A 25,943-nucleotide genomic window follows, 5' to 3' on the forward strand; every position below is an offset into this window, starting at 1 on the left:
CCTTGACGCATGCAGGGTCTTATTTCCCCAACAAGGATCCAATCCATACCCCCTGCTGTGCAAGTGTTGAGTCAGAACCACTGGACTGCCAGGGAAGTTCCTGTTATCTTTAATTTTTAGACTAAAGGTCAACTCCAGACCCCAGACTACTTTTCCAAGCAAAGCACAGAAGATAATATTTTATCATTTATACTCAAAATCATATTGACAGTGTCACAGGAAGAGGGATTTAAAAATGCAATTCACCCTGCAACTTAATAGGCTAGTGTTTTCCAAACTGCAATTCTGAAAGCAAAATAGTGGGTCCTGACAATAGAAAAAAATATCAGGTGCATATAAAGTTGTAAGGGCAAGCACTGTCTGGTAAACTTTTTGTTTGGCATGTATGTACATATACATTGGGTTGCAGTGCAGAATGTTTTCTACTCTTGAATTCAGTTACTGCTCTAAGGCCCACTAAATTTTGCCTTCTGGAGCCCCCTACAGGCTTTAAGTGTTAAAATCTTAAGTTTTACAGTAAATATAGTAAGCCTTTTGATGGAGGGTGTTCAGGAACTAGAACTTGATTGTTTACACAGGAACAGTCGCTTATACAGATAAAGAAGTGGCCTTTGGTCTAAGAACTGAAACTAATGTGCACAGCCTCAACCTTGAAGCTATACCATCCTCAAAAAACCATATTGACTCGGCAAGGTCAATCTTAGCCCTTCTTGTTTAATTTAAAATTAAGAGAAATGTATCAGTATCTCACAAAAGAAGCTGTTTGGGGGCAAACTAAGAAGAGACAGAATCACAAGGACTTTAGTCTTGTTAACAAGACATTCACTTTTATGAGGTTTTCACAAAGCAGTGTTGAAAACTCAAATCAACAGAAATGCAGCCAGGCAACTAAAAGGCTTATTCCCATAATCCTACTCCCCAAGAATGGTTTGAGTAAAAAGCAAAAATTTTATCAAGTACTATTACCCCAACTCAACTGTTTTAAGAACTAAGGGGTCACATATCAAAGTAACAGAACTCTATAAAGTGATTAGAAAACTGAAGTGCTGTATAGATAATACAGGCTTCCATTGAGAACAAACTAATAGGCTATAGGCTAGGGCATTATTCCCTTGCTCCTCTTTCATAAGAGGAAAAATAAAAATACAAAGAAAAAGTAACAATGTTTATCATGCTTCCTGACTACCACAACCCAAAATAAAAATTTGAAAAAAAAAAAAAACCTCTGCAGATTTTTTGCAGAAGCCTGAGGAGACTAAAACCACAAATATCCTACAAACAATCATCAAACACTATTCTGACCTTAATTTCACCTGTATCAAGTCACTCATCTCAAAGTGTTTGGGATGGTTTAGTAAACTTAAGGTTGATTACAGGACCAGGTAAATGGTAGATGATCCTGTAGAAAGGAGATCACTTGGCAGTAAATCAATTTAGCATAAATGAAGGTGATTCATAACACATCCATTAGAAGCAGTTTTTTTTTGTTTTTGTTTTTAATCAGTGTTGGTTGGCTCCTCAAATAGATCTTTGAGACTAAAAGTGGTACAAAATGGACAGGTCTGACTTGCAAAATTTTGGTTTGTTTAAAGCAAACCTGGCACATCTTAAAATGATCCCATAGGCTAACTTACATACTCATCTTTATTGGAACATAACTAGACCCAGTCTAGATACTACATTTTGCAATTCAAAATGTATCCTTGGCTTTAGAATAATTTCCACCAAAATTAGTAAAAACTTCACATAAAGCCAGTAATTTGTTTAATGAGAGCTCCATTTTAGTAAAATGTTTGACTTGTTACTATTAAACAAATATAACTATGTTCAGAATTATGCTTGCCCTCCCCCAAAAGCCTCAGACTAATGTTTACTATAAATATATACTGGATAAATTACAATCTATTCAAAACAAATGGTAACACAGCTTATTTGCTACTTAATTAATAAAATATGGATAAAACTTTATTTGAAAAGAAGGAAAATGAAATTTACTCCCATTCTTTAGTATTTTCCTGTATAAACTGAGATTTGAGGAACGACTCTTCTTGGACAATGAATAAACATTTGGAGGGAATTGTATACAAAGAGCAGATTTTAAAACAAAATGGGAGCCCAAACGACATACTTCCTTTTCCCATCACCACCCAGTCCTCTTGATTAAGATCACTCCTTCTCTTGTTATTCCTCACTAAACAGCCATCACAGTTACTACAGTTTAAATTCAAGGTGTTCTTTCTTTTCTCTCTATTGTGCTTATGGGAAATATCCTTCGTACTGTTTGTTGGCATCTTGAATATCCTCAAGATAATACTAAAATAACTGCTTTTATAAAATAGTTTGTGCTTTTATCTGGGATACCAAGACCCATTCATGAACAAACTATGCTATCAAGTTTACTTGTAACACTTTAATGCCCTTCCCTTTTGCTTCCAAGACCACTCTACCTATCAAAGGAGTTATTCTACTGAATACTTAATAGTCAGTGATTTTGGTACCCAAATTCAGATTGAGTGACGTTCTCTCATGTACATGAACTCAACATAACACACAAACATATCCATCACTCATTCATTCTCACTCAAGCAAGCATACACACACATTTTCTTTCTTTCCAGAACAAGCCAGAATTACAGCTCTTTTGGTGATTGTTATAATTTTTGGAATGGTTCATAAATTTTGCAAATTCTTTTAAATTTGGAACTTTTATCTTTTTTTCTTTCTTTTTTTCCCAATTGTGAACCATTCCATATTGCATCTTTATTGCAAAAGTCAACATGCTTCTTAGAAATTCAGATTGTAATTGATAAAACAAACATTACATATATGAATTTAAATGTATAAACAGTTAGAAATTCAACAATATCTCCTATTATACTATTACACAAGTTCACAATTTTGTAAAAACTATAATACAGGCATACTATACATCAAGAGGAACCACTATTCCTTTTCACATGATTTTTTTCTTTTTTTTTTTTTTAATAATGATCCATACCATGGACCTTTCTTCTTCCACCCTAACAAGACATTTTACAATTTATCACCTTAGCTAGAGACAATGTTTTCTCAATGTTACAACATGAAGCAATTGAGGGAAATTCTACATTCCCCGGGGTTACCTTTTTAAGCCTGGGCAGTAAGCCACTAGTAAAACCAAGCTGACCAAGCCAGGTTGGTGGTTGTTATTGCTCAATAGCTACTTAGAAAGATGTCATACACATTCAAAAGAACAGAATTTGCCTCAGATGGTATGTGCTATTTCTGTAAGTGAAGATGCCAAGAAAACAAGTCATGTTTACTCGCTTTTAAGAGAAATTCTAACGGTTTGGGATCTCAGCCCTAAAGGAAAAAATACATACATTCAACTAGTTTATGCCAATCTTAACTTAAATTTTCCAATATTCAATGCATATTTTGAATTATTTTTGAGAGTCAAACATTAGAAATGACATTTTGAAAGAGTTTTAGTCCTATTTAAGGTGTATCAAAAACTAAGTTTTAAAGGGCCTAAAAACTTACTGGAAAAAGTGTCTATTCTTCACTTTAACATCCTTCTCTTTCACCCCATCTCCCCCAAGAACTAAAAAATCAAACAAATCCTTAACTCTCTCTGTACTGAGAGTGTAATAAGATGTCAATTTTAGGTTAAAAAAAAAATCATATGAAAAGGAATCTCATTCTGCTGAACTGTCAGTCTACTGAAAATTTTCTTACAGCTCCATTAATTTACTGTAATTTTCAGTTTCCAAATACAAAAATACAACAATTCTTATTGAAATCTATACGCTGGTAGTTTTAGTACACAAAAAAAAACCCAAACAAATTATTTACAAAATTATACAGTTTAAGAAAAAACTTTGTACAAAAAATATATAAATCCTTTGTTCCCTCTATCACGTTTAAACTGTCAGGACTCAAAATATTCACCACAATGAATCTTTCAAAATATATACTGACTGAGCCACAGACATCAAGAAAATTTCATTCGAGATGATGGAGGAAGAAGGAGCAAGATTGCTTATTCTAGTACCCCATTGCGATGTTTTCCTTCTCTTATAAGCTTTGTGTTATCAGAAATGTCATAATAACCTAGAAAGAGGAAGTCCTTATCATTATGGAGGGAAAATTTCATAAAAACTTAAAAATGATCCTGGTTTGACACATCATTCCAGGAAAATATACAGAAGAGGAAAGATAATCAGAATGTGGGATTTAACTTCTTATAGCCAAAAAAATCTAGAGTCCTGATGGTTTTAAATTTCTTAGTGAATAGTTTCTACTGTGAGAAACAGTCTCTTTACCTCAGGAAACAAAATCCTTGACATGGTGATCACCAAGAACCTTCTGAAGCCAACAGAAGGTTTCAAATTTTCACACCACACATATTATAAAAACATAGATGTATATATCCTTGAAAAAGTGATATCCTATTTACATTAATCATTTTATTTCCCCAGGGGTCAATACAGTGTAGTGTTGCTCCTCTGCTTTTCCATCTAACATTCAGAACACAAGGACATAAATTTACAGATATATTTTACTTAACAGATACTCTACTCTATACAGTGTACAGTAAAAATGCACACAGTGAAGGAAACTGTCTACTGAAGATGCATATGTTCATGGATAGCAACAAGCTACAAAATTATGAAAATATAAGGTCATCTGATCAAAGTCAAGTTATGACTCCCATTTATTACTAGCATACCCATCCCCCTACCCCATCCCCCCCCCCGCCCCAACCTACCCCCAGTCACCTCACCATCATGGTTTAAATTTAGGAAAAGCATTTCAGACACTTTTAAACCCTTTTGCATAACTATTAACTGAAATGAAGCTTAAAAAAAAAGCTGGTGACTCTCCCCACAAATCCTTCCATCATTCTCATTAAAATATCACTTATTTATCAAGGTGCTGGTTTAAACTTTTTATTGGAGACTGACTTTTGGTGGCCCCAAAGAATCACTTATCTCAGTAATGGGTAAGTCAGGCTATTAATAAAAAGACAGAAGAAAGAAAATGGGGATGAGAAAGGGGCAACAGATAAAAGCCTTTTTTATAGTCTGAAAATATGAAAAAACAAAAAACAAAAAAACCCATAACTGAACCAATGCTTGATAGTTTCAAAGCAAACTAAAACTCAGTAGCAGAAGTTCAGAAGAGTTAATGTGATGACAGAATGGAAATACCACAGAGCTTGCCTGGCAATGAAGAACAGTTATGATTAACACTAAAATAGTACTCACTGCTGCATATTAAATCCCCCCAAAATTTAGATTGAATGTAAGTTGGGCTCCGCCTCAGTAAAAAAATTAAATTTACATTTCTTCCAAGACAACTCTTGAAAGCCAAAGGGTATTTTAATTACAAGTATCTCCTACTGTCTGACGACCCACCCATAACAGCTGAGAGTTAAGAGATTCCAGGCGATTTGACATTTAATGAAATTTTATCAGCAGATTATAATCCAAAATAAAATTTCTGAACACCCTGTCATTTACATCATAATCCAACACCAATAGAAACAAAAACAGGTGGTGTGGAAAATAAGGCTCTAGAGATTATCCATGTCATTCCTGTGGATCTTCACAACTGTGTAAAAGTCACTAGGCCTTTGGTGCTTTAATATCATGAACAGTTATGAGATGTATTTAAATAGCAAACTTGCTGTCCTTACACCTACTGTGTCAAAAAGAAAAATAAAAAAAATTTTTTTTTGGCTCATTGACTTCTTTAAATAATTTTAAAAAGTTGTTCTTCTAAACAATATTCCTAAAAATTATACAAGTCGCATCAGATTTCATCTTCGCCATGAACGAGACTCATATTCATCTTCGTCTTCGTCGTCGTCATCATGCAAAAACAAATCCGAGGTTTCTGTTTCCTGAAAAAAAGAGGGTAAAATCTGCTCAGTGGCACAAGAAAACTAGGTAGAGTACTGTTTAGGCCAAAGAACAAACAGACTAGTATACAGTGCCCAGACTGGATTCACAAGCGATAAACTCATAGAATATCTTTAGTAAGTAAGTAAAGTCATTCAGTGTGTCTGACTCTTTGAGACTCCACGGACAGTAGCCTACCAGGTTCCTCCGTCCATGGGATTTTCCAGGTGAGAGTACTAGAGTGGGTTGCCATTTCCTTCTCCATGGGATCTTCCCAACCCAGGGATTGAACCTGGGTCTTCAGCATTGCAGGCAGATGCTTTACCATCTGAGCCACCAGGGAAGCCCAAGTATCTTTAGCGGCAAGAAAAACTAAAAATGTTTAAAATACATATACATACACATATATATATGTGTGTGTGTGTGTGTGTATATATATATATATTTGTCTTCCTTGTTAATTTTGCTAGTTTAATAGGAGAAGACTTCCATTCTAATATCATCAGGAAAATTAAAAAACATATAAATGTTTAGTGGGGGGTGGTTATCTATGACACATTTTTGATTAATTTTATTCTATTATTTTAAAAGTGAGAAAAATAACCACTTGAACTTCTGAATTTTTCCTCTGCTGTTGCTGCTAAGTCGCTTCAGTTGTGTCCGACTGTGTGACCCAATCGACAGCAGCCCACCAGGCTCCCCCGTCCCTGGGATTCTCCAGGCAACAATACTGGAGTGGGTTGCCATTTCCTTCTCCAATGCATGAAAGTGAAAAGTGGAAGTGAAGTCGCTCAGTCATGTCTGACTCTGTGCGACCTCATGAACTGCAGCCCACCAGGCTCCTCCGCCCATGGGATTTTCCAGGCAAGAGTACTGGAGTGGGGTGCCATCACCTTCTCCAGAGTTTTTCCTCTAAAAGCCAATTATTTGTGAGAGAAGAATATAACAACTTTCCTATGACACTGATATTCCAAATCTACCATAAAAATCTAAAATCTTACAAACATAACAAAGTATCTACAGACATTCCCAAAATACCAAGATTTTTCTGTTCTTAACAAGGGAAAAGTTTCTCCTTTTGTAAAATTTTCTGCTGTAGGTAAAATTACCCATTTGGTCAGGAAAACTCTTGATCAGCCATAAATGCTTGCTATCTTTTAAAACCAAAATTACAATGAATGAGGAATAACCTGCAATGCTCCCTAAAGTGCCTACTTTAATAAACTAACTAGAAATATAGGGGTAAAAAAGCAATATTAGTTCCCATTGTTTTAAGAAGCTGATTAATTACCCACTTGGTCAGGAAAACTCTTGATCAGCCATAAATGCTTGCTATTTTTTAAAATCAAAATTACAATGAATGAGGAATAACTTGCAAGCAGTGCTCCCTAAAGTGTCTACTTTAAGAAACTAACTAGAAATATAGGAGTAAAAAAGCAATATTAGTCCCCATTGTTTTAAGAAGCTGATTAATACTTATATTATTTAAGTCCATGGTTTTGCTATTCTTTCCTCTTATGTCCAACTTCTTTACACTCTCACTTTAATGAACTATACATAGAAAATAAGAAACTCAAATCTATTGCTTATGGAATTTGAATAAGTGAAAACTAAAACAACCAGATACAATTTAATTGTTCCCTTAATCCACATCTTTATTTAACAAAATAAAAATGTCCAGAGCCCCAATAAAGCCAAAATAAATGCAAATTTTATAAAAAGAATAGTTTCTCCTACAACAGAAAATAATCCCCAAAAGAGCTTTTTCATTTCTGCACCTGTCCTGATTCTTTAATAAACTTCTAGACTACTGTTAATCACATGCATGAAAAAACTCACTATGTATTTTAAAATTTATATTATTTACTTTAATGTCAAGAAAAGCATATAACTGGAGAACAATCTAATTCAACTCTTTTTAGTTGTTAAATTTACCTCCTCCTTGACTTCTTCTTCCTCAGTCTCAGTGGATACAGAAGGCACCTTGGCCTTGTGCCATGATATTTGTAGCCGACGGTCTTTGAATTTTGACCCTTGGTTTGCAGGCTAAAATAGATTTTAGAACACAAGAGTTTATACTCACATTTACTAATGATTTCTTCAAATTGTGTGCTATTAAAAGTTTAATGATTATGTGAAGGAAAAAAAAATCTGTTAAAATGGATCTACAAATAATCTCCAATGAGAGCTAGAAAAAGTGATGTTTTTAATTAGAAAAACATGTCTGGCTTTCCCAGGATAATCCATGATTAATGCTGATGCCACATAAATTTTAAGATTTGTCTTGGTTTGGAAGATAATTTATATACAGTCATTCTACTTGGAAAAATCATGATGAGGACAACAAATACTACTTTAATATGATTACTGACATTTCACATTGATAATTACAAATTCAGAGTAAAATCTTATAGATGTAAATATTTAAAAATCATCTATTCATCTCATGACATCCCTTCTATCCCAGTCTATATCTGATTAAACTGTTTCCATTTCCTTTCCCGAAATGCCATACGACGACAAACACTCCACGGCACATCTATGCATCCCACAAATGTTAAACACTATCCTGCAGTTTTGTTTTTGTTTGCTTCTGCGAACGTGCTCAGTTGTGTCCAACTCTGCAGTCTCATGGACTGTAGCTGACCAGGCTTCTCCGTCCATGGAATTTTCCAGGCAAGAATACTGGAGTAGGGGATCTTCCTGACCAGGGATCAAACCCAGATCTCCTGTGTCTCCTGCACTGATAGGCAGATTCTTTACCACTGAGCCACCTGGAAAGTCAAACACTATCCTACCTACCTCAGGGTAAAATTACTCAGTTTCAAATGTATTTCTTGTTATTACCATCTAAACATTTTTTTCCCTCCCCATCAAATTTCAATAAGAGAAAACAAAAAACTCGTGGGATATATTAAAATGAATATCAGAATTACTCATTTTAATATGTCCCATGAGTCAAAATGTTTGCGTTTACCATCTTTTCAAAATTAGGTAGTTACTAAGTGAGTAGATATTAAAAGTTATGAGGAACAAATTTTTCTCATGTGAGGTGACAACAGATGTTAACTAATTTTATAATCATATATGTATATCAAATCATTATGTTGTACATCTGAAAATAATAGTGTTATATGTCAATTATATCTTAATAAATCTTGAAAAAAAGGCAACTTGTGTAATTTGTTGATTTGTTGTTGTTATTGTTCAGTCACTAAGTCATGCTTGACTCTTTTGCAACTCCATGGACTGTAGACAGCCAGTCTCCACTGTCCATGGAGTGGGTTTCCATTTCTGTTCCCAGAATGATCCAGATCTTCCCGACCCAGGGATTGAACCTGCGTCTCCTGCATTGGCAGGCAGGTGAATTCTTTACCACCAAACCACCAGAGAAGCTCCTAATTTGTGTAATAGACATCCCTTACTCTCTCCTTTAACATATGATGAATTATAGAGACTTTATCAGCATTCTGTTTATTCCTATATTATTTAAATTCTTCCCAGTTTTACTGAAGTATAACTGACAAAACTGTAAGATATTTAAAGTGTACAATGTGATGATTTGAAACACTGGGAAAAGATACCCTTCCTCCTTTGATCAACACATCCATATCTCATAGATTTAGCGTTTAGGGAGGGGGTTGAAGGAGGGGGCTAGAACATTTAAGTTCTAACCTCTTAGCAAATTTCAATTATATAATAGTCTAATCAACTGCGGTCACCATTAAGTTCTTAGACTTTGTTATTTCCATTTTTAAATAAAGATACGTTACTTTTACTAGCAAGAAAAAGCAATATAAAAATTTTAATCTGTATTAACTGGGTTGCTTTCCAAAGAAGGCAGTAGTTCTATCCTCCAGAAGGAATTTTAAGGCATTAAATGTATTATATTTCTATTAATATTATTGAAGGAAGAGGAGAAATTTAATTTGCATGCAGCCAGGAACTAAGAATATAAAACTCCCACTACCTAACTTGCAACAAATAAGATTAATAAGTAGAATAAAGATGTATTTTAACATCTTTAAGTTCAAGTCAGGAACTCTCATACAACACTGATGGGAATCTAAACTGAAAAAACTGATGCAGTTTACTCAACAGTTTCATCTACATCAACAGAAATGCATACATATATTAAAAGACATCTAAAATAATGTTCATTGCAACACTGTTCATAAAAATGAAATGGAAATAATCCAAATACCTATCAACAGGAGAATTGAAAAGTAAATTGTGGTATGTTTATACAACTGAAAACTATACAGAAATAAAAATAGCAAACAACTGTTACATGTAATAACATGAATAAATCTCAGAAATATAATGTTAAGAAAAAAACCAAATAGACAGACACACTTCAAAACAGCTTCACTAAAACCCATCAACCGGTGGGAGGGGGGGGTCCATGTTTGGGAATGCATGTAAGAATTAAAGATTTTAAAATTAAAAATAAAAAAAAAAGGAAAAAAAAAGGCATTTTTAGCTAAAAAAAAAAAAAATAAAAATAAATAAAACCCATCAACCATCTTTTCATTCAGATATAGCCGCTCAAGGAGCTTTTCACAATCATTAAGGACAGTAAAAGCATACTAAAAACATACATTTTACTTTAGCCTCTGTGAGATATGAAATACCTCAAAGAAGAGCTGCCCTGTAAGTTTGTCAAATCTACTTTCAATAATGTCTCAGGCATATGTATTTCTGTATTTTTTTTTTTTTTCAAAGAAAGCACCCTATACTGCCCAAGTACCTGTTATCAGAGTGTTTTCTAGCACTCAAGACTTGTCTGATAGCACCCTGTCAAGACAAAAAACAAACTACAAAACACCATCAAAACTAACAGTAGTGTCTCGTTCTTTAAGTTGCCTCCTGTGCCTTGGCTTTCTTTGCTCTTTCCCCAAACGTCTGGACATGTCCCATAATGCACAGAGTGTTATATTTCAGACTTTAAAAAAATGTATGTATGTAAAACTTGGTTATTATAACTATTCTATAATGACTCTACTTATGAGAAGGGCAGAGAGCCAATTGAGCATGACTTCTGGGTTAAAACTTAAACATTTACATATACATCTCCATTAATCCTCAGGATAGAGCAAAGCAGCTTCCCACCTCACAAGATAACCACCTTTTTTAACGAAAACCTTCTGCAGAGCCAAATTTATGAAAATTCTGCTTTATATTATCTAATGTCACCTCAGCAGAGCTGGCCATGGATCTAAACGCCCAACTATTTGGCAAGGAGATTCAAATGTTTATAATCGACACTAAAGGACAAAAATCAACGTTCACTCGGGCTCCAGAAGAACACCCTGTGCACATACAGTGCTCCTCCACCTGTTACCTTCTTTACTCCTAAAAGAAGTCTCTTAAAGACAATCTTCCACTTTACAAAAAAATAACTGTCAGACTAGTGAAAAGAACTGGCTCGAGAGTAAACAGGCTACACCCAAGATGGCTCTCAAATCTGGACATTTTATAACAAGTTAGCGTTCTCCAATGACCAGGGCAAAACAAGGTTAATGGGCATCAAACTAATGAAACTATAGTGTGATGTCTTGCTGTGTAAGATTTCCTTCACCACTGTTAGGGCTGAAAATGCTTCTCTCAAAAAAGTTGTTTGAGGAATAGGGACTTTGGATGTCAACAGTAAACTGTGTATTATCACCTTGGTCCTGTATGATCTCGGCTGACTTTCTTAAGCTTCACTTTTCCCATCTTTATACATGGGATTTTACATGTACTTTATACAGTTATTTAAGATTACATGAGATCATGCATGAAAATGCTCTAGCACAAATAACACTCAGAAAATATTTACTGAATGAATTAATGAATGGTTAGAAAGAGAATATATGCAAAATAATAGAAACATTTACCTGTGGCAAATATTTATTTAAATGTTTGTCTAAAAGTAAGTGGTCATCACTGTATATAGAATATAACCAAGCATGACACTTCTAACAAATTTTTCCTTTGGATTTCATCTCCATCCCAGACTATTTTCATTTATTGGTACCTGGAAAGCCATGTAAACACCTAGTAAAAGATGTAATAAACCCTAATGCAAAAATCAAATATACCTTTGGAACAACTTTTGTCACTACAAATGCATTTATGTGAAATATTACGGAATACAGCATGAGCTACTTCTTGACCTTCAAATAGATTAACAGGAATGTGCTAATATCCATGATTTTACAATTTAATTTTCTAATCTATAAAACATTTGACATTTATACAGAAGGCAGCAAGGAAATGCTGAATACAATGATTTTATAGTTAGCACTTACTACTTTAAAAACTTACTGAAAAATGCTGAAGTAAGTCATCTTTCTCCTCCTCCATGAAGCCCCCAACTGTGAGTGCTTTGGGGCGGTGGTCCACCACCATGTGATTTAGTGAACCCCTTCCTCTCCCTCCACGGCCTCGGCCTCTCCCTCGACCTTGAGAGGACATGGTCTTTCCTCGACCCACAGGTAAAATACCTAATCGTGCAGCCTGAATAACAAAAGATAGAATATAATATATAATGTTGGACTAAACCTTGGAAGAGAGGGAAATTATTTTTTGAGATGTTAACTCTAACAGGTAACTCCTCTTAATCTCACCTCAACCTGTAACTGATTGAGTTTTTTCCGTAACTCTGTTGTATCTTCTCCTGAGGATAGTCTCTTGTGAAGGTCCAGTTCAGTATCTAATAGTTCTTTTTGGGCCTGTGGAAAAATTAAGAGTAAAAATGTATTTTTTAGACAACTTACAAAATCTTGTTCAGAATATTACACTTTTAGAATGACACAGATCTCTTCTGGGTAAATGTGAAAGCATGAAATCTCTTCTGGGTGTTTTAAGGAAAGTAACTTGACAGAAATAATACTGAAAACATGTAGAGTATAATGTTATCAGTAATAACAATAAAAAGTATTACTGCTTAATAAGCAAGTAGTATTACAATATGCTTAAGATGGCCTAAAAATCAGACACTGGAAACAGTCACCCGAGATGAGGGAGCTGAGAATGATTATCACATAAGAAAGCATCATAACTGAAACACAATGGTGCAAAATAAATTATATAGAAAAATTCACTAATAATACAAATAAAACAGTTATAATCATTGCTTTCAGATCTGAACCCTGTAACTATTGCCACTCTTTTTCTTTTTTAAAGGAACAAATTATCAGTCTTTAGCTGGTGTGACTTTGAGAGATTTTCTTCCACCATATTCTCTTCAATTTCTAAAATTAAATGTTCTTTCCATAATTGGGGAAGCTTCAATTAAAAATAACATTTTTATTACATATTTTAAAAGCAAAAGCAGTCTTTTTTTGATCATGTTAATATTTTAAACAAAATTTTATTGGATTATATAGTTGATTGACAATGTGTAAAATATAACCTTAAAGAAACACTTTACATTCTTTTACTAACAGAAAACCACAATTTCAAATGCAATATAATACTGTATGTAAAAATTTACATTCTATATATCTGACAAATTTATTCCCAGTTCTCAAGTGAAGTGAAGTCGCTCAGTTGTGTCCGACTTTTTGCAACCCCATGGACTGTAGCCTACCAGGCTCCTCAGTCCATGGAATTTTCCAGGCAAGAGTATTAGAGTGAGTGGGTTGCCATTTCCTTCTCCAGGGGATCTTCCTGACTCAGGGACTGAACCCAGATCTCCCGCACTGCAGGTAGACACTTTACCATCTGAGCCACCAGGGAAGCCCTCTAGTTCTCAAAGGGCTGCAGATTTATCTAAAATCCTACTACAGACCTGTAGAATAATGATAGAACCTCGTGTAAAAGCAAACATTCTGCTACAGTAAGGAAACAAATAGAAATTAACAAAATTAGACTTAAATAGATCTAGAACTTTTGACTATTGTTTTCAATAAAAAGTCATACTTTTACCCACACTAAAGTCAATGCTATCTTCTGACTATTAAAAGAGATGGTGTATTACAATGTAATTGAAGAATTATGGAAAGAATTGATGAAAAGAGGAAATGTCTCTTTCCTTGTCATCACTCTAGCAGTTACATCCTCAGCATGAAGAACAAAAAAATTTCAGTTAAAAATATATCTTTGTTGAAACTGGGTAGTATCTGTTCTTTCAAAGGGAGTACATAGCATTTACAGAAATATTAAAAAAAAATTGTTGCTAGTGTCTCACACTAGTTACTTAAGGTTCCACTGTACTTTCAAAAGTGCCAAGCACACCACAAATGTTCAATAAGCCTATACCAAAAGAAAGATGCAATTACCTCTGTTTTTGTCTTTACTTTAGATGGTGTGGAGACTGCAGAAGATGTTTTTAACTCATCTTTCAATTGTGAGATCTTTTCTCCAAGCTCTTTCAAAGTCTTCATTATATTTGCTCTCTCTTCTGGTTTCATGTTTTTGTTTTTTTCTAGCTTGGATATTAACATCTATAAAAGAAACAACAACAAAAAGTGAAACTATGCTTAGTAAACTCTAACACAAATAACCTTGAAAATTTTGGGGGAAATATCTTTGGAAAATCCATTCTGTACATCAATTCCAGCAAGCAAATAGTGAATGTTTGTCTTACCTTTTGGCATTCTATTTGTTTTTCTAACATTTCTTGCCTCTTTTTCCTCATATCTTGTTGTAGCTTCATTGCTTCCTGTATGAACAGGTAAGTTTCTTATTACTAATTTTTTCCTTACAAGTTTGCCAACGATACATAAGGCTACTATAATCTCAACTCATCTCCCCTGAGTCATCCCTTACACAAGTCATCCCTTCCTCCTAATCAAAAAATAGCTGACCAGATATGAAACCTTTAAACCTATTTTCCCAATACTTCCAATATAAAAGAGTTTACATTTATAATTATACTTTAATATTTCAAATACTGAACATAAATTAGCTATATCTATGAGGTTTATTCACTTAAAAGACCTGAATGCATATGTAAAGAAAAACAAGAGCTGTTTCTACCTCCCCATGTAATAAGTCAAATATTTATTTTTGAAGTTTAAAGTCTAAAAATGTGAGATGCAGCTCTAGGTTAGAAATGATAGCAAAATCTATCTGGAAAATGTCATCTCTGACCCCTCTGTTAATTGAATCTCTAATTATACTAATATATAAACATCTATTTTATTTGAAAAACTATGTGAGTTTAAATCTAAGATGATAATTGTTATACTTCATGTGAAACATTATCTAGTGTACAAAGCCAGAAAGAAATTAAGAGAAAATAATGAAATAAAAATATCTGTTTCTCGCCCTTCTCTCTCCCTTGCAGGAAAAAAAGAAAAAAAAAAGGCCAACTCACTCAGTGTCTTTAATTTTTATACAGAAAAAAAAATTCTTTCCTTGTGCTTGATGTAGCTACTAAGGCAACTAACTGCAAAACATTTTTCAAGTATACAATGCATCAAGCAGCAGTTAAATAAACATTATAATGTAGTTCCATAACAACATTGAATTGTTCAAGTTATTAATACAATCACTTAAGAATTCAATAGATCCTTTCCTTTTGAAGAGAAGAAAACTCAGGATTGTTACCTGCTTCTTTTTAAGAACTTCTTGGACATCATGAGATTTTGATCCTGAACAAAGTTTTGAAGGTGTCTTTAAGTTTGAGGAGCTATAAATCATTTTTGGATGGCCTGGAGTTGAAAATATCTAGGAAACAGAAATATGATTAAATCTTAGTAATGCCTTAAAATAATTTTTTAAAAAGACTGCATAAAATTTTTTTAAGGAGTAAAATTTTGGCTATTTTTACATTTAAAAACTCCATTTATAAAACAAGTTCTTTATACATAAACTCAATTATCACTCAAATACAAAACCTTTTTAGCAATAATGTTGCATTCCTGAATATAAAGAAAATTTTCTTTTCTTTATATTTTTTTTAATTGGGAGAATAAGAACAACTACTTCTGACATCTAGGAGCCAGACTGCCACTCATAGTTGGGACTCAGTGTTCCCTTGTTAAACATGAACAATTTCATAGTATACTGACTTCAGACAAGGCCACTCTTATGGATCATGGTGGATCAAGGCAAAAATAAAATCATTCCACGACTGAACACAAAAAAACCTGTAAATACTACCCAAACCATAAAATGGCTAAACTCTACCCTGGCTAATATGAATGACTACAGCTTCTTTACCAAATACAGTTTTGGCCTAATTCTGGTCTTCCCTCCTTCTAGGTAAACTTCTTAGGAAATCTGATCATAGCATTACTACTCTTTCTTTTAGCCTTCCCCCAAATTACCTAATACAGCCAATGCTAAAATAAGCCCATGCTGCTGCTGCTGCTGCTGCTAAGTTGCTTCAGTCGTGTCCAACTCTGTGCGACCCCTTAGATGGCAGCCCATGCTAACACCCTCTAAATGACAGGTTCCATGGTTTCACTGTGTATACTTCCTCACTGAATAATAAACTCAACTTGCTCAACTAAAGATGTGTTTGTGCAGGTCTTTGGTGGGGGTGGGGTGGCTAATGTCATTAAGCTATCTTCCACAAGTGTCAAATAAAAACCCATGTTTCTAATAATCGCAAACCCTCCTAAGAAGTAAGGTTCTTTGCAAATGTTACAACCAACCATAAGACAAGTAGCCAGCTCACAGATCTAATGTTGCAAGCAAAATGGTGTCCGTCTTTACTCTGCTCATCTTGCTATTTAGATTCCTTGATGAACAGATGACTCCAGACAAACTTCCCCTCTTTAAGGCATAGCAGAGCAACATACTATACTATAATCTCTCTGGTCAAGTTTTCCCTAACATACTCCAGTCCTATTTTTACATTAACTTTGAATGTATCATATAAGGGACACAGATAAATGTGTATAATACTAAGAAATTATAAACACAATATAATACTAAGAAATTTGTAGAAAATTCAATCATGTTGTATATACAAATATAAAACGTCTCTCAATCAAACAACATTTAATTGCTCTAAAAATTAAACTACTTTAAATACACAGGAAACTGAAATACTGTAGTAATCTGCACAGATGATGTTCATGTCATTATTATTTATCAAAATAAAAATACCAATAGCTATAATTTACTGAGCACTTATTATATTCTTTTGTATTTTACCAACAAGAAATTTTTTAACCCCCACAGCAACTGAGTTTATTGAAAGGGAAACCAATGCTTGTCAATTAACACAGCTATTAAGAGTCAGTTAGCACTGTGTGACTCCAAAAACTGTGATTGTTTTTGTTTTTCCATCTTTTAGTATCAATGATTTTTCTTTAATAAACAGAAGTACAAATTCATATACATATATAAAATGATGCATCCATAACTAAGCAGCAATGATCAATTTACATTATTTTATGTAAAATAACATTGTTATATTTAAATCCCCAACTATATACTCATAACAAACACCACATATTATTTTATGTTTTTTTGTTTTTTTTTTAATGGCTTCATCATGAGGTACATGGGATCTTAGTTCCCTGAATGAGGGGGTCAAATTCATGCCCCCTGCATTTGACACGTGGAGTCTTAACCACTGGAAGTCCTTGTGAGTATTTCAGTTTTATCTCTAAAAGATAAGGACTCCTTTCTTTTTTACATAAAACCACAATATGATCATCACACTTAAATGGTAACAATTCTTTAAAATCATTAAATATTTACAACTCCAGATTACATTATAATTTTCAAAACATTTTCCCATATTTGAATTAAGATCTACTAAAGTCCAGGAGGAGAAGGGGACGACAGAGGATGAGATGGCTGGATGGCATCACCGACTTGATGGACATGAGTTTGAGTGAACTCTGGGAGTTGGTGGACAGGGAGGCCTGGCGTGCTGTGGTTCATGGGGTTGCAAAGAGTCAGACACGACTGAGCAACTGAACTGAACTGAACTGAAAGTCCATATAGTATAATTGGTTATATTTCTTTAAAGCCTCCTCTAATTCTGTTTCCCTCTCCATATTTTTCCCTTAATAAAGAAAAACATTTATTTGGCTCTGCTGGGTCTTAGTTGCAGCACGTGGAATCTAGTTCCTTGACCTTGGATCAAACCTGGGCCCCCTGCCCTGGAACTGTGACGTCTTAGCCACTGGACCACCAGGGAAGTCCCTCCATATCATTGTACATCACTTGTTGAAGAGACCAGGTCACTCGTCCTGTTGTATTCACCAAGGGATTCTGTGGTATCCTTTAACACGTTTCTCTGACCTCTGAATTTCCTTTAAATTGGTGAAGAGTTCTAGAGTCTTAATCACACTTTTTCACTTTTTCAAAGGATGCTAGTAATCTTTGACAAATGCTTTGCTTTCTGGTTTGACAAAATATTCTAGGGCTCATCTGGAACACTGTCAGCCCCATATTTGGGAACAGACATTTCTTCAAGGATCTCTGGTTCCTTTCAATGCTGGGGACAGGAGTGTCAGGGTCATTACCATCAGGCTGGGTTACTGCTTCTAGATCTTTTTAGTGGACAGAATTGAGATGTTCTGGAGGTTTTTAAAGTTGTCTAGTTTCCTCTATCCTTGCCGTAACCACCAAGATTTAAATTACAGGGATTACTTTTGTTCTTTTTTCTATTATAAACAAATACTTACATGTGTTCACCGCCCCTACTTTCTAACAATGGCTGACTACATTTTTTGTTCCATTTTATTTCCTTTATTTAATGTATCCTGATAATCAACTCATGGTATATATAAAGATACTCCTCATTTCTCTGCAACGTTACACATATGCTTTTGGGTGGATGTACTACATTTTTAGTAACCTACTGCCTACTGATTGATATTTGGACTGTTTCCAGTCTTTCACTATTGCACAGTCTATGTTTCCTAGTCTTGCTCATACGTCTTTTCATAGTTTGACAAGTACCTCTTTGGCATAGATTCTTAGAGGAGGATTATTGGTTTAGAGTAAACGCATACATAATTTTACAGCATAATACATAGACAATGCCAAATTTCAAGGGGGTTGTACCATTTAGCATCTCTGTCAGCATATAAATTTCAGATCCTGGTAGAAATTACCATGGTTTATTAGGTAATTTAAAAAATGGATCTAATTTTTTTTTTCCATCAGGCTATCCAGTCATGCTAATACCATTTACCAAAAGCCCATACATTCCTCGCTGATCTCAGATAATGTGTTAGCATATAATATATCCCTATTCTTAAGTCTATAAATCTCAGTCTCAGATTTTGTTTTAGTGCTCTCTCATGTGCCAGTATCAAATTGTTTGAATTGTACAGACTTCACAGTGTTTTTAATATCAAGGAGAGCTATCCCCACTTGTTCATTTTTAGTTTTCCTAGCTCTCTTGGGGAAAAAACAATCACCATTCTAGAGAGTAGTCATACAGATATATTTTCAAAAGCAAAGGAAACTAGTTAAAAACATATTTCAAAATTTGATTTTTCAATTATGACTGAATCCCCTTCATGATGTTAATTAAACATGACAAATGATTAAAGAAATGGATTAATAAAGAGATCTATTAATAAATGGCTAAAATTCTCAAATTCCCACTTAGCTTTGAATAGAAAAAGAAAACTTAACTAGCAAATTTCTGGCTGAATCATTGAAATTTACGGGAAGTTGACCAGCCAAATTTAAGATTAGCTGTCACCACTATCTTGATTGAGGAACTAAAACATTACAAATCTGGGTGATAATCAATTTATTAATTTCTTTGTGCCACTGAACAACTCCAATTCTAAATATACTGAAAGGTTCACAGAAATGTATACCTGGCAATCATCTCCAGCAGCACCTGACTGATTCAACAAGTGTGCTGCATCACTCTGGTTACCACCGGCATGTCCAAGACGATGCTTCACAGGAACTTTATTAAGAACATATGCCCCTGACGTCTGCGGTTTGCTCATCATCTGCATATACAAAATAAATACATTTGTGGCAGAAGTTTTTTTTTTTTTTTCCCCCAGAAGTTTTTTAGATATCTAGGAATGATACAAATTTAGGACAGTGATTACCCTGGGGAGGAAGACACAGGAATGTGAAGGTAGAGTGCTTCTATTATTTATAAGGTTTTTTTTTAAGTGAAGAGGTAGACATACAAATGACTGTTATTATCCATACTCTTTTGGATGTCTGAAATATATCACAACGTAATTCAAATATATGTGTATGTACACTCACAAATAAAATTAGTAATTTTTCAATATTCCCTTCAATTATGTAATGCTGAAAGACTTATGGGTTTTGACAGTTTAATAGGAGTAATTGTGATAGGACCACCCTAAAAACATAACACAATCTAAGGCTGCATTAATAGCACGGGGTCTAATGGATCACAGAGGTGACTGTATTACTTTTATACACCATTTAGCCAACACCTAGGGAAAGCCTTTACCTTCAGGACCTAACAGGAAATGGGATAGAGACAAAAGAAATGCAAACTTAACTGCAAATAAACAGAATGGTGAATGGAGTTAATACTAGGTCCTGTTAAGGAACACGCTTCTTATTCTGAGTATATTTAATTCAAACAAAAGAATGCCTAGGAGATTACCAATATCATCAATATCTGAATAGTTCTATTGCAGGGTGATTTGCTCTTTCCTTCGTTCATCTATTCATTCAAATATGTTTAAAGCACTATGTGCCAGGCCTTGTTTTAGGCACCAGGGATAGAACAAATAAAACAGACAAAATCCCAGTCTCCTGGGCTTCCATTTCCGTTTTAAAAGAAACAGAATATTTCTATATGAGAAACAATAGGACAAGAGGGTGGGTATAAGAGTGATTGATTCTAACACAAAACAGTTGTTCTAGATTCAGAGTTGTTCAGTGGTGGATGGTTATCGTAACTGAGTGCTGAGAAGAAGGTATTTCTTAAACATGAAGATTTATGGGCCTTGTATCTAGAGACTGACCCTGTAGATCTGAGAAGGTAATACCCAAAAATGTGCACCCAGGTAAGTGATTCTAGCACAGTGCTTCTCAAACTTCAAGATACCTAAAAATCATATGGACAGCCTATTAAAATAGATTACTGAGCCCTACCCATTCAGTAAGTTGAATTACATGTCTAATGAGCTCCTAGGAGATCGATGCTGCTGGCCTACAAACCAAACTGACTGGCTCTGATGTAGAAGACCAAAGACATCAAATCGAGAAACAATGATCTAGAAGACGACCTAAAGGACCTTTAATTCCCTGTGAACCCCAGATTACCTTCTGAATGCCTCCATGTACTGATGAGGGAGGAGACTGGGCCACCAGCACCTGCTGCTGATGAAGGTGCTGTGGCAGGTGATGGTGCTGCTGTGACAGATGACTAAGTGTTTGTTGTTGTTGCAGGAGCAGCTGTGTTGGAGACTGTAGTGCTGGTTGCTCATTATTTTCCCTGTGCCACAGGACTCGAATGAACCGGTTGTTTAGAACTGCTTCTGTACTAGAAATGGCTTTTCTGGCCTCTTCATTAGTAAGATATTGGATGAGGGCTGCTTCTGGATCTCCCTTAAAAGCAACCTATTAGAAAAAACAACAGCAACAACAAAACACAGAAATGAATGATTATAGGCAAGTAAATAAATAAATTACTGATAAAGAATTAAAAAGCAGAAAACAGCCTGCTGAAATCCATTGTGAAGTATATGTAAATAAAAATAGTTATCTCTTATAAGGTAACATATGTATTTCAATATTGTATAAAAGGAATACTAGATTATTTAATAATCCTAGTGACGTTACATACCACTTGGGAAAAGATATAAGAATTCCTTCCTGGTATCTTACATCCAAATAAACTCCAGAGACAGAAAATGTTTTACAATAAACAAACAAAACAACCCACAAAAACCCAGGGAGAAGAAGTGAACATCTGTATACTCTGAAGGTCTGGAAAGCCTTTTTACAACACATCTATAAATGCAGGACCATAAAGACAAACAGCAGATTTGACCAAATAAAATCTTAAACCACTGTCAGTCCAAACAAGCCAAAAACAAAACAAATGACAAAATGAGAAAGTAATTTTAATATATATGACAAGCAAAGGTTTGGAAAAGCATTATTATACTGCCTTCACTTAAAAAAATGAGCAAAGACAGTGGATAGGTAAATGCAAAAGTATTGCAAATGGTGTATATAAATTAGAGTCTACCTAGGAATAAAAACAAAGCAAATTCAAGTAAGTAGACTTTTCACTTATGAAACTAGTCTAAAAATTTTTAATGGATATGTATTATAGTTTTGATGAGGCCTCATAAATTGCATTTGGGAGTATCAATTTGGCTGTTTAAATAAAAAGTTTTAAAATTTCCTTAATTTCAGCAACATTTTAAAAATAAAAACGCTTATCCAAAAGGAGGCTTACCATAGAATTGTTTCTATTTAAAAAAAAAACACGTAAATTTCCCCAGAGAATAGGGGAAATTTATATAAATTATGGCCTACTGCTATGGACTGAATTATGTCCTCACTAAATTCATACATTGAAGCCCTAACCCCCCAATGTGACTGCATCTGGACACAGTGCTTTTAGGAGGTAAACAAGGTTAAATGATATCAAAGGGATAGGACCCTAATCAGACAGGATGGGTGAACTTACAGGAAGAGATCTCTCTGTCTCTTACCCTCCCTCTCTTTCCAACATGTAAGCACACAGCAAGAAGGTGCCATCTGCCAGCCAGGATCCATATAGGCTAGTATCTTGGGTTCCAGGCTATGGTATTTGTTATAGCAACCCAAGCAGACTAATATACTCATCTACATTAAGCTACCTACTTTTTCTAAATGCCATAAAGAATAATGACCTAGGAACAATTTAAGAGAAAAAGGCAGTTAGAAACAGGTAAATTATATTTTGATTTGATGGCAACACTAAGTAAACTGGCTGAAATATCAATTTAAACATATCTTCTATTATATTACCCTCAATTACAGGATAACACTCAACCATCAAATTGGTAAATTCAAAAAATTAGCAAGCACATAGCAAAATATAAAAGCTATGATTTCCTGATGTTAAATTTTAGTATCTAAAATTCTCACAATTAGAACCATACTTAATCAACTAATATTTCACAAAAGCCAGTTCAGTAGACAAAAATACAATCTTAGAAACTACCAAAAGCTCACTACCTAGTTAGAATACTGCTGCTAAGTCACTTCAGTCGTGCCCGACTCTGTGCGACCCCATAGATGGCAGCCCACCAGGCTCCCGTGGCCCTGGGATTCTCCAGGCAAGAACACTGGAGTGGGTTGCCATTTCCTTCTCCAATGCATGAAAGTGAAAAGTGAAAGTGAAGTCGCTCAGTCGTATCCGACTCTTAGCGACTCCATGGACTGCAGCCTACCAGGCTCCTCCATCCATGGGATTACCTAAAGCAGGTAAAAAAAGTCATTTGTCCAGACATAAAACTACGAACAAAGATACAATAACCAGCCCAATGTCTTTCAGGAAGAGGTTCAGAAAGAAACCAAATGAATTCAGGAGACAAATTCAACACAATTTCAACGTAAAGTTGAGCATACAAATACATGGTGGGATTTAAAACACATAGCAGAGATGATCAAACTAATCACTGATTTGTTTAAGCAAAAGTGAGCTGTTTCCAAAGATACACTATGGTCTAGTGGTTAAGAATCTGCCTGCCAATGCAGGGAACACGAGTTCGATTCCTGGTCCAGTAAGACCCATATGCCACAGAGCAACTAACCCCATGCACCATAACTATTAAGCCCAGGTGCCACAACTATTGAAGCCCATGTACCTAGAGCCTGTGCTTCACAACAAGAGAAGCCACCACAATGAGAAGCCTGCACACCGCAACAAAGAGACCTGCAGCAACAAAAGAAAGCCCCCACACAGCAATGAAGACCCAGTGCAGCCAAAAAGAAAGAAATCTCTAAGAAAATACATTATATATATGGATTCTCACCAACATAGCCACACCCACCTGGATATTAACAATAGTTCCAAATTTGCTGAAGTGTTCATTGAGCTTGGTAATGTTGTTCAATTCCTGAGGGATTTTCTTGACTTCTAATTTGGTGTTTGTATACTGATTCTTTCTCAAGAATCCTGGTTTATTCTGATTGTTATTCCCTTGTCTGAAAGGAATATTAACAGATCTTAGTTAATTCTCCTACATTATGCCCTAGGCAAGAGATAATCAGCAAAGAACATAAGTTTACATTTATTCAAGTGTCCTCTATAAGCACTTAACATCCTTCAGATATTAGTAGGTAACTTTCACATTATCGTTATTACATTAAGAAGAGAACAGGTGCAAAGAAAGACCGATGTCTCAATAATTATAAACCTGGGCTAGGCCTAGAAATTATTAACATCTGTTATCAATATTCTGTTGATTTTTTAACATATAAGACATACTAATGATGCCTCTGGGAACCTTAGCTTTGATACACATAGAATGAAAATTAATAATTAATGACAACTCTTAATTCTACAAATTTACTCATGCAAGCAAAAAGCCAAAAACATCAATTAGATGTTACTAATAAGCAAATTCTCTTACTTTCCCAACCAAGGTTTCTTTGTGAGTGGCCCTTCCAAACCACTCATAGCTCTTTTCCGGCTATCAGGTTCAAGAACTACTCGGGTTATATTACTATTAATTGAAACAGGAACTGGTGGTTCAGTCTGGATGACGATGTTAGCAGCTGTTGAAAACAAAAATTAACATTACTGGCAATGCATTATATTTGGGGAATTTCAAATGATTAAAATATTTAGTCCAAAAGTTAAAAATCACTGTGAACAGTACCTAATACTACCACTTCCTTTTCAGAAATGTTTAACAGTAAGAATAAATTATCAATTGCCTCCCTTTCCTCCTTTTTTAAAGATACAATATGCATGTTTAAAAAGTCCTAGCCAACTTTAATGACTGAGTCAAGCTAGGATCATGAATGGAAAGGGAAAAAAAAATCATTGTAACAGTGTTGCAGAATGAGATACTTAACCTCATGCCGAAGTACCACTCTACAAATTATTTACTTTACAACAGAGAGCTGAACAATTACTGCTTTAGGTAAGTGATCAAATTTATTAGACCATAAACAGAGTAGAATATTTATCTCCTTACATGATTCAACAAGAGGTTCACATGGATAGGATACTACTATGAAATTACGATTTTCTTACGTGTGGCAATACTGTGCTTATATAGTACTGTGTCTTTTTCTCAGATGTAGACTAATCTCCAAAATTTACTTTCAAGAGATTCAGGAAAAGAAATGTAAAGGGAGAGGGGAGGAAGGGAGAGAGGAGTGCAAACAAGTGAGCATTCATGCCCAAAGCTGACAAAACGTGAACAACTGGTTAATCTAAGTGAAAGTATCTAGGTGCTTATCACACTTCTCATTTGTAGCTTCAAAATTATTCAAACTTAAAAGCTGAAAGGAAAATTCAAAGCTAATATTATAAATTAACACATTTCATTCACAGTAGTTAGGACTAATAAAATATTGGGTTGGTCATAAAGTTCGTTTGGGTTTTCCCATAAGATATTATGGAAAATCCCAAACAAACTTTCGCCAACCCAACACTGTATTAACACACTGACCTTACAACAGGTCGTCAGTAGAAAGAGGTGTGCTGAACCAAAAAAGCAAATACCAACACAAAACTACACATGTTACATTCTGAGTATTCTTCATGACTTTTAGCAACTCCACCAAAAGTAAAATTAATAGCAAAGAGTAACAACTGTGGGGCTGAAACCGTATCTTCCCACTAATTTGGTAACAATATATGCATTATAGCACAGAAAGAAAGAGCCTATTCTTTGGAATTAGATTAATGAGCTAATTAATCTAGCCTCTCTTAGTTGGCCTGAGTGTCTTTAACTGTAAAAAGAGAGTAAAAATATTAATAGTACCTCATTTAAGGAGTTGGTGGTAAGATACATGAGAGATAATAATGTATTAAAAAGCATTTGGTTTAGTCTTGTAGAGTTAACCTGTAGTGGCAATAATACTATTAATGGAAGTAAAGAACAGTAAACAGAATCAGGATAAGAAGGTAAGAACAGAAAAATGTCTACCAGATAATTAAATTAGGAAAATATCAGGATG

General features: G+C 34.6%; 1 protein-coding gene across 4 annotated transcripts in view; it reads right to left on the minus strand.

Annotated features, from left to right (window-relative positions):
* Positions 2,391 to 25,943, minus strand: part of RBM27 (RNA binding motif protein 27) — a 59,698-nt gene continuing 36,145 nt past the window's right edge. For all 4 annotated transcript variants that reach the window (XM_018050195.1, XM_018050193.1, XM_018050194.1 and 1 more), the window contains 11 exons: positions 24,383 to 24,527; positions 23,801 to 23,954; positions 21,072 to 21,368; positions 19,622 to 19,762; positions 15,426 to 15,545; positions 14,461 to 14,535; positions 14,153 to 14,317; positions 12,497 to 12,601; positions 12,195 to 12,386; positions 7,821 to 7,931; positions 2,391 to 5,887 (listed from right to left, as the gene is read on the minus strand). In XM_018050195.1, the coding sequence (XP_017905684.1) occupies positions 5,804 to 5,887; positions 7,821 to 7,931; positions 12,195 to 12,386; positions 12,497 to 12,601; positions 14,153 to 14,317; positions 14,461 to 14,535; positions 15,426 to 15,545; positions 19,622 to 19,762; positions 21,072 to 21,368; positions 23,801 to 23,954; positions 24,383 to 24,527 (1,589 nt within the window). In that variant the 3' untranslated portion in view covers positions 2,391 to 5,803. The remainder of the gene's footprint in view (positions 5,888 to 7,820; positions 7,932 to 12,194; positions 12,387 to 12,496; positions 12,602 to 14,152; positions 14,318 to 14,460; positions 14,536 to 15,425; positions 15,546 to 19,621; positions 19,763 to 21,071; positions 21,369 to 23,800; positions 23,955 to 24,382; positions 24,528 to 25,943) is intronic.

Source organism: Capra hircus, chromosome 7 (assembly GCF_001704415.2).
Source record: "Capra hircus breed San Clemente chromosome 7, ASM170441v1, whole genome shotgun sequence".
Lineage (NCBI taxonomy): Eukaryota > Metazoa > Chordata > Mammalia > Artiodactyla > Bovidae > Capra > Capra hircus.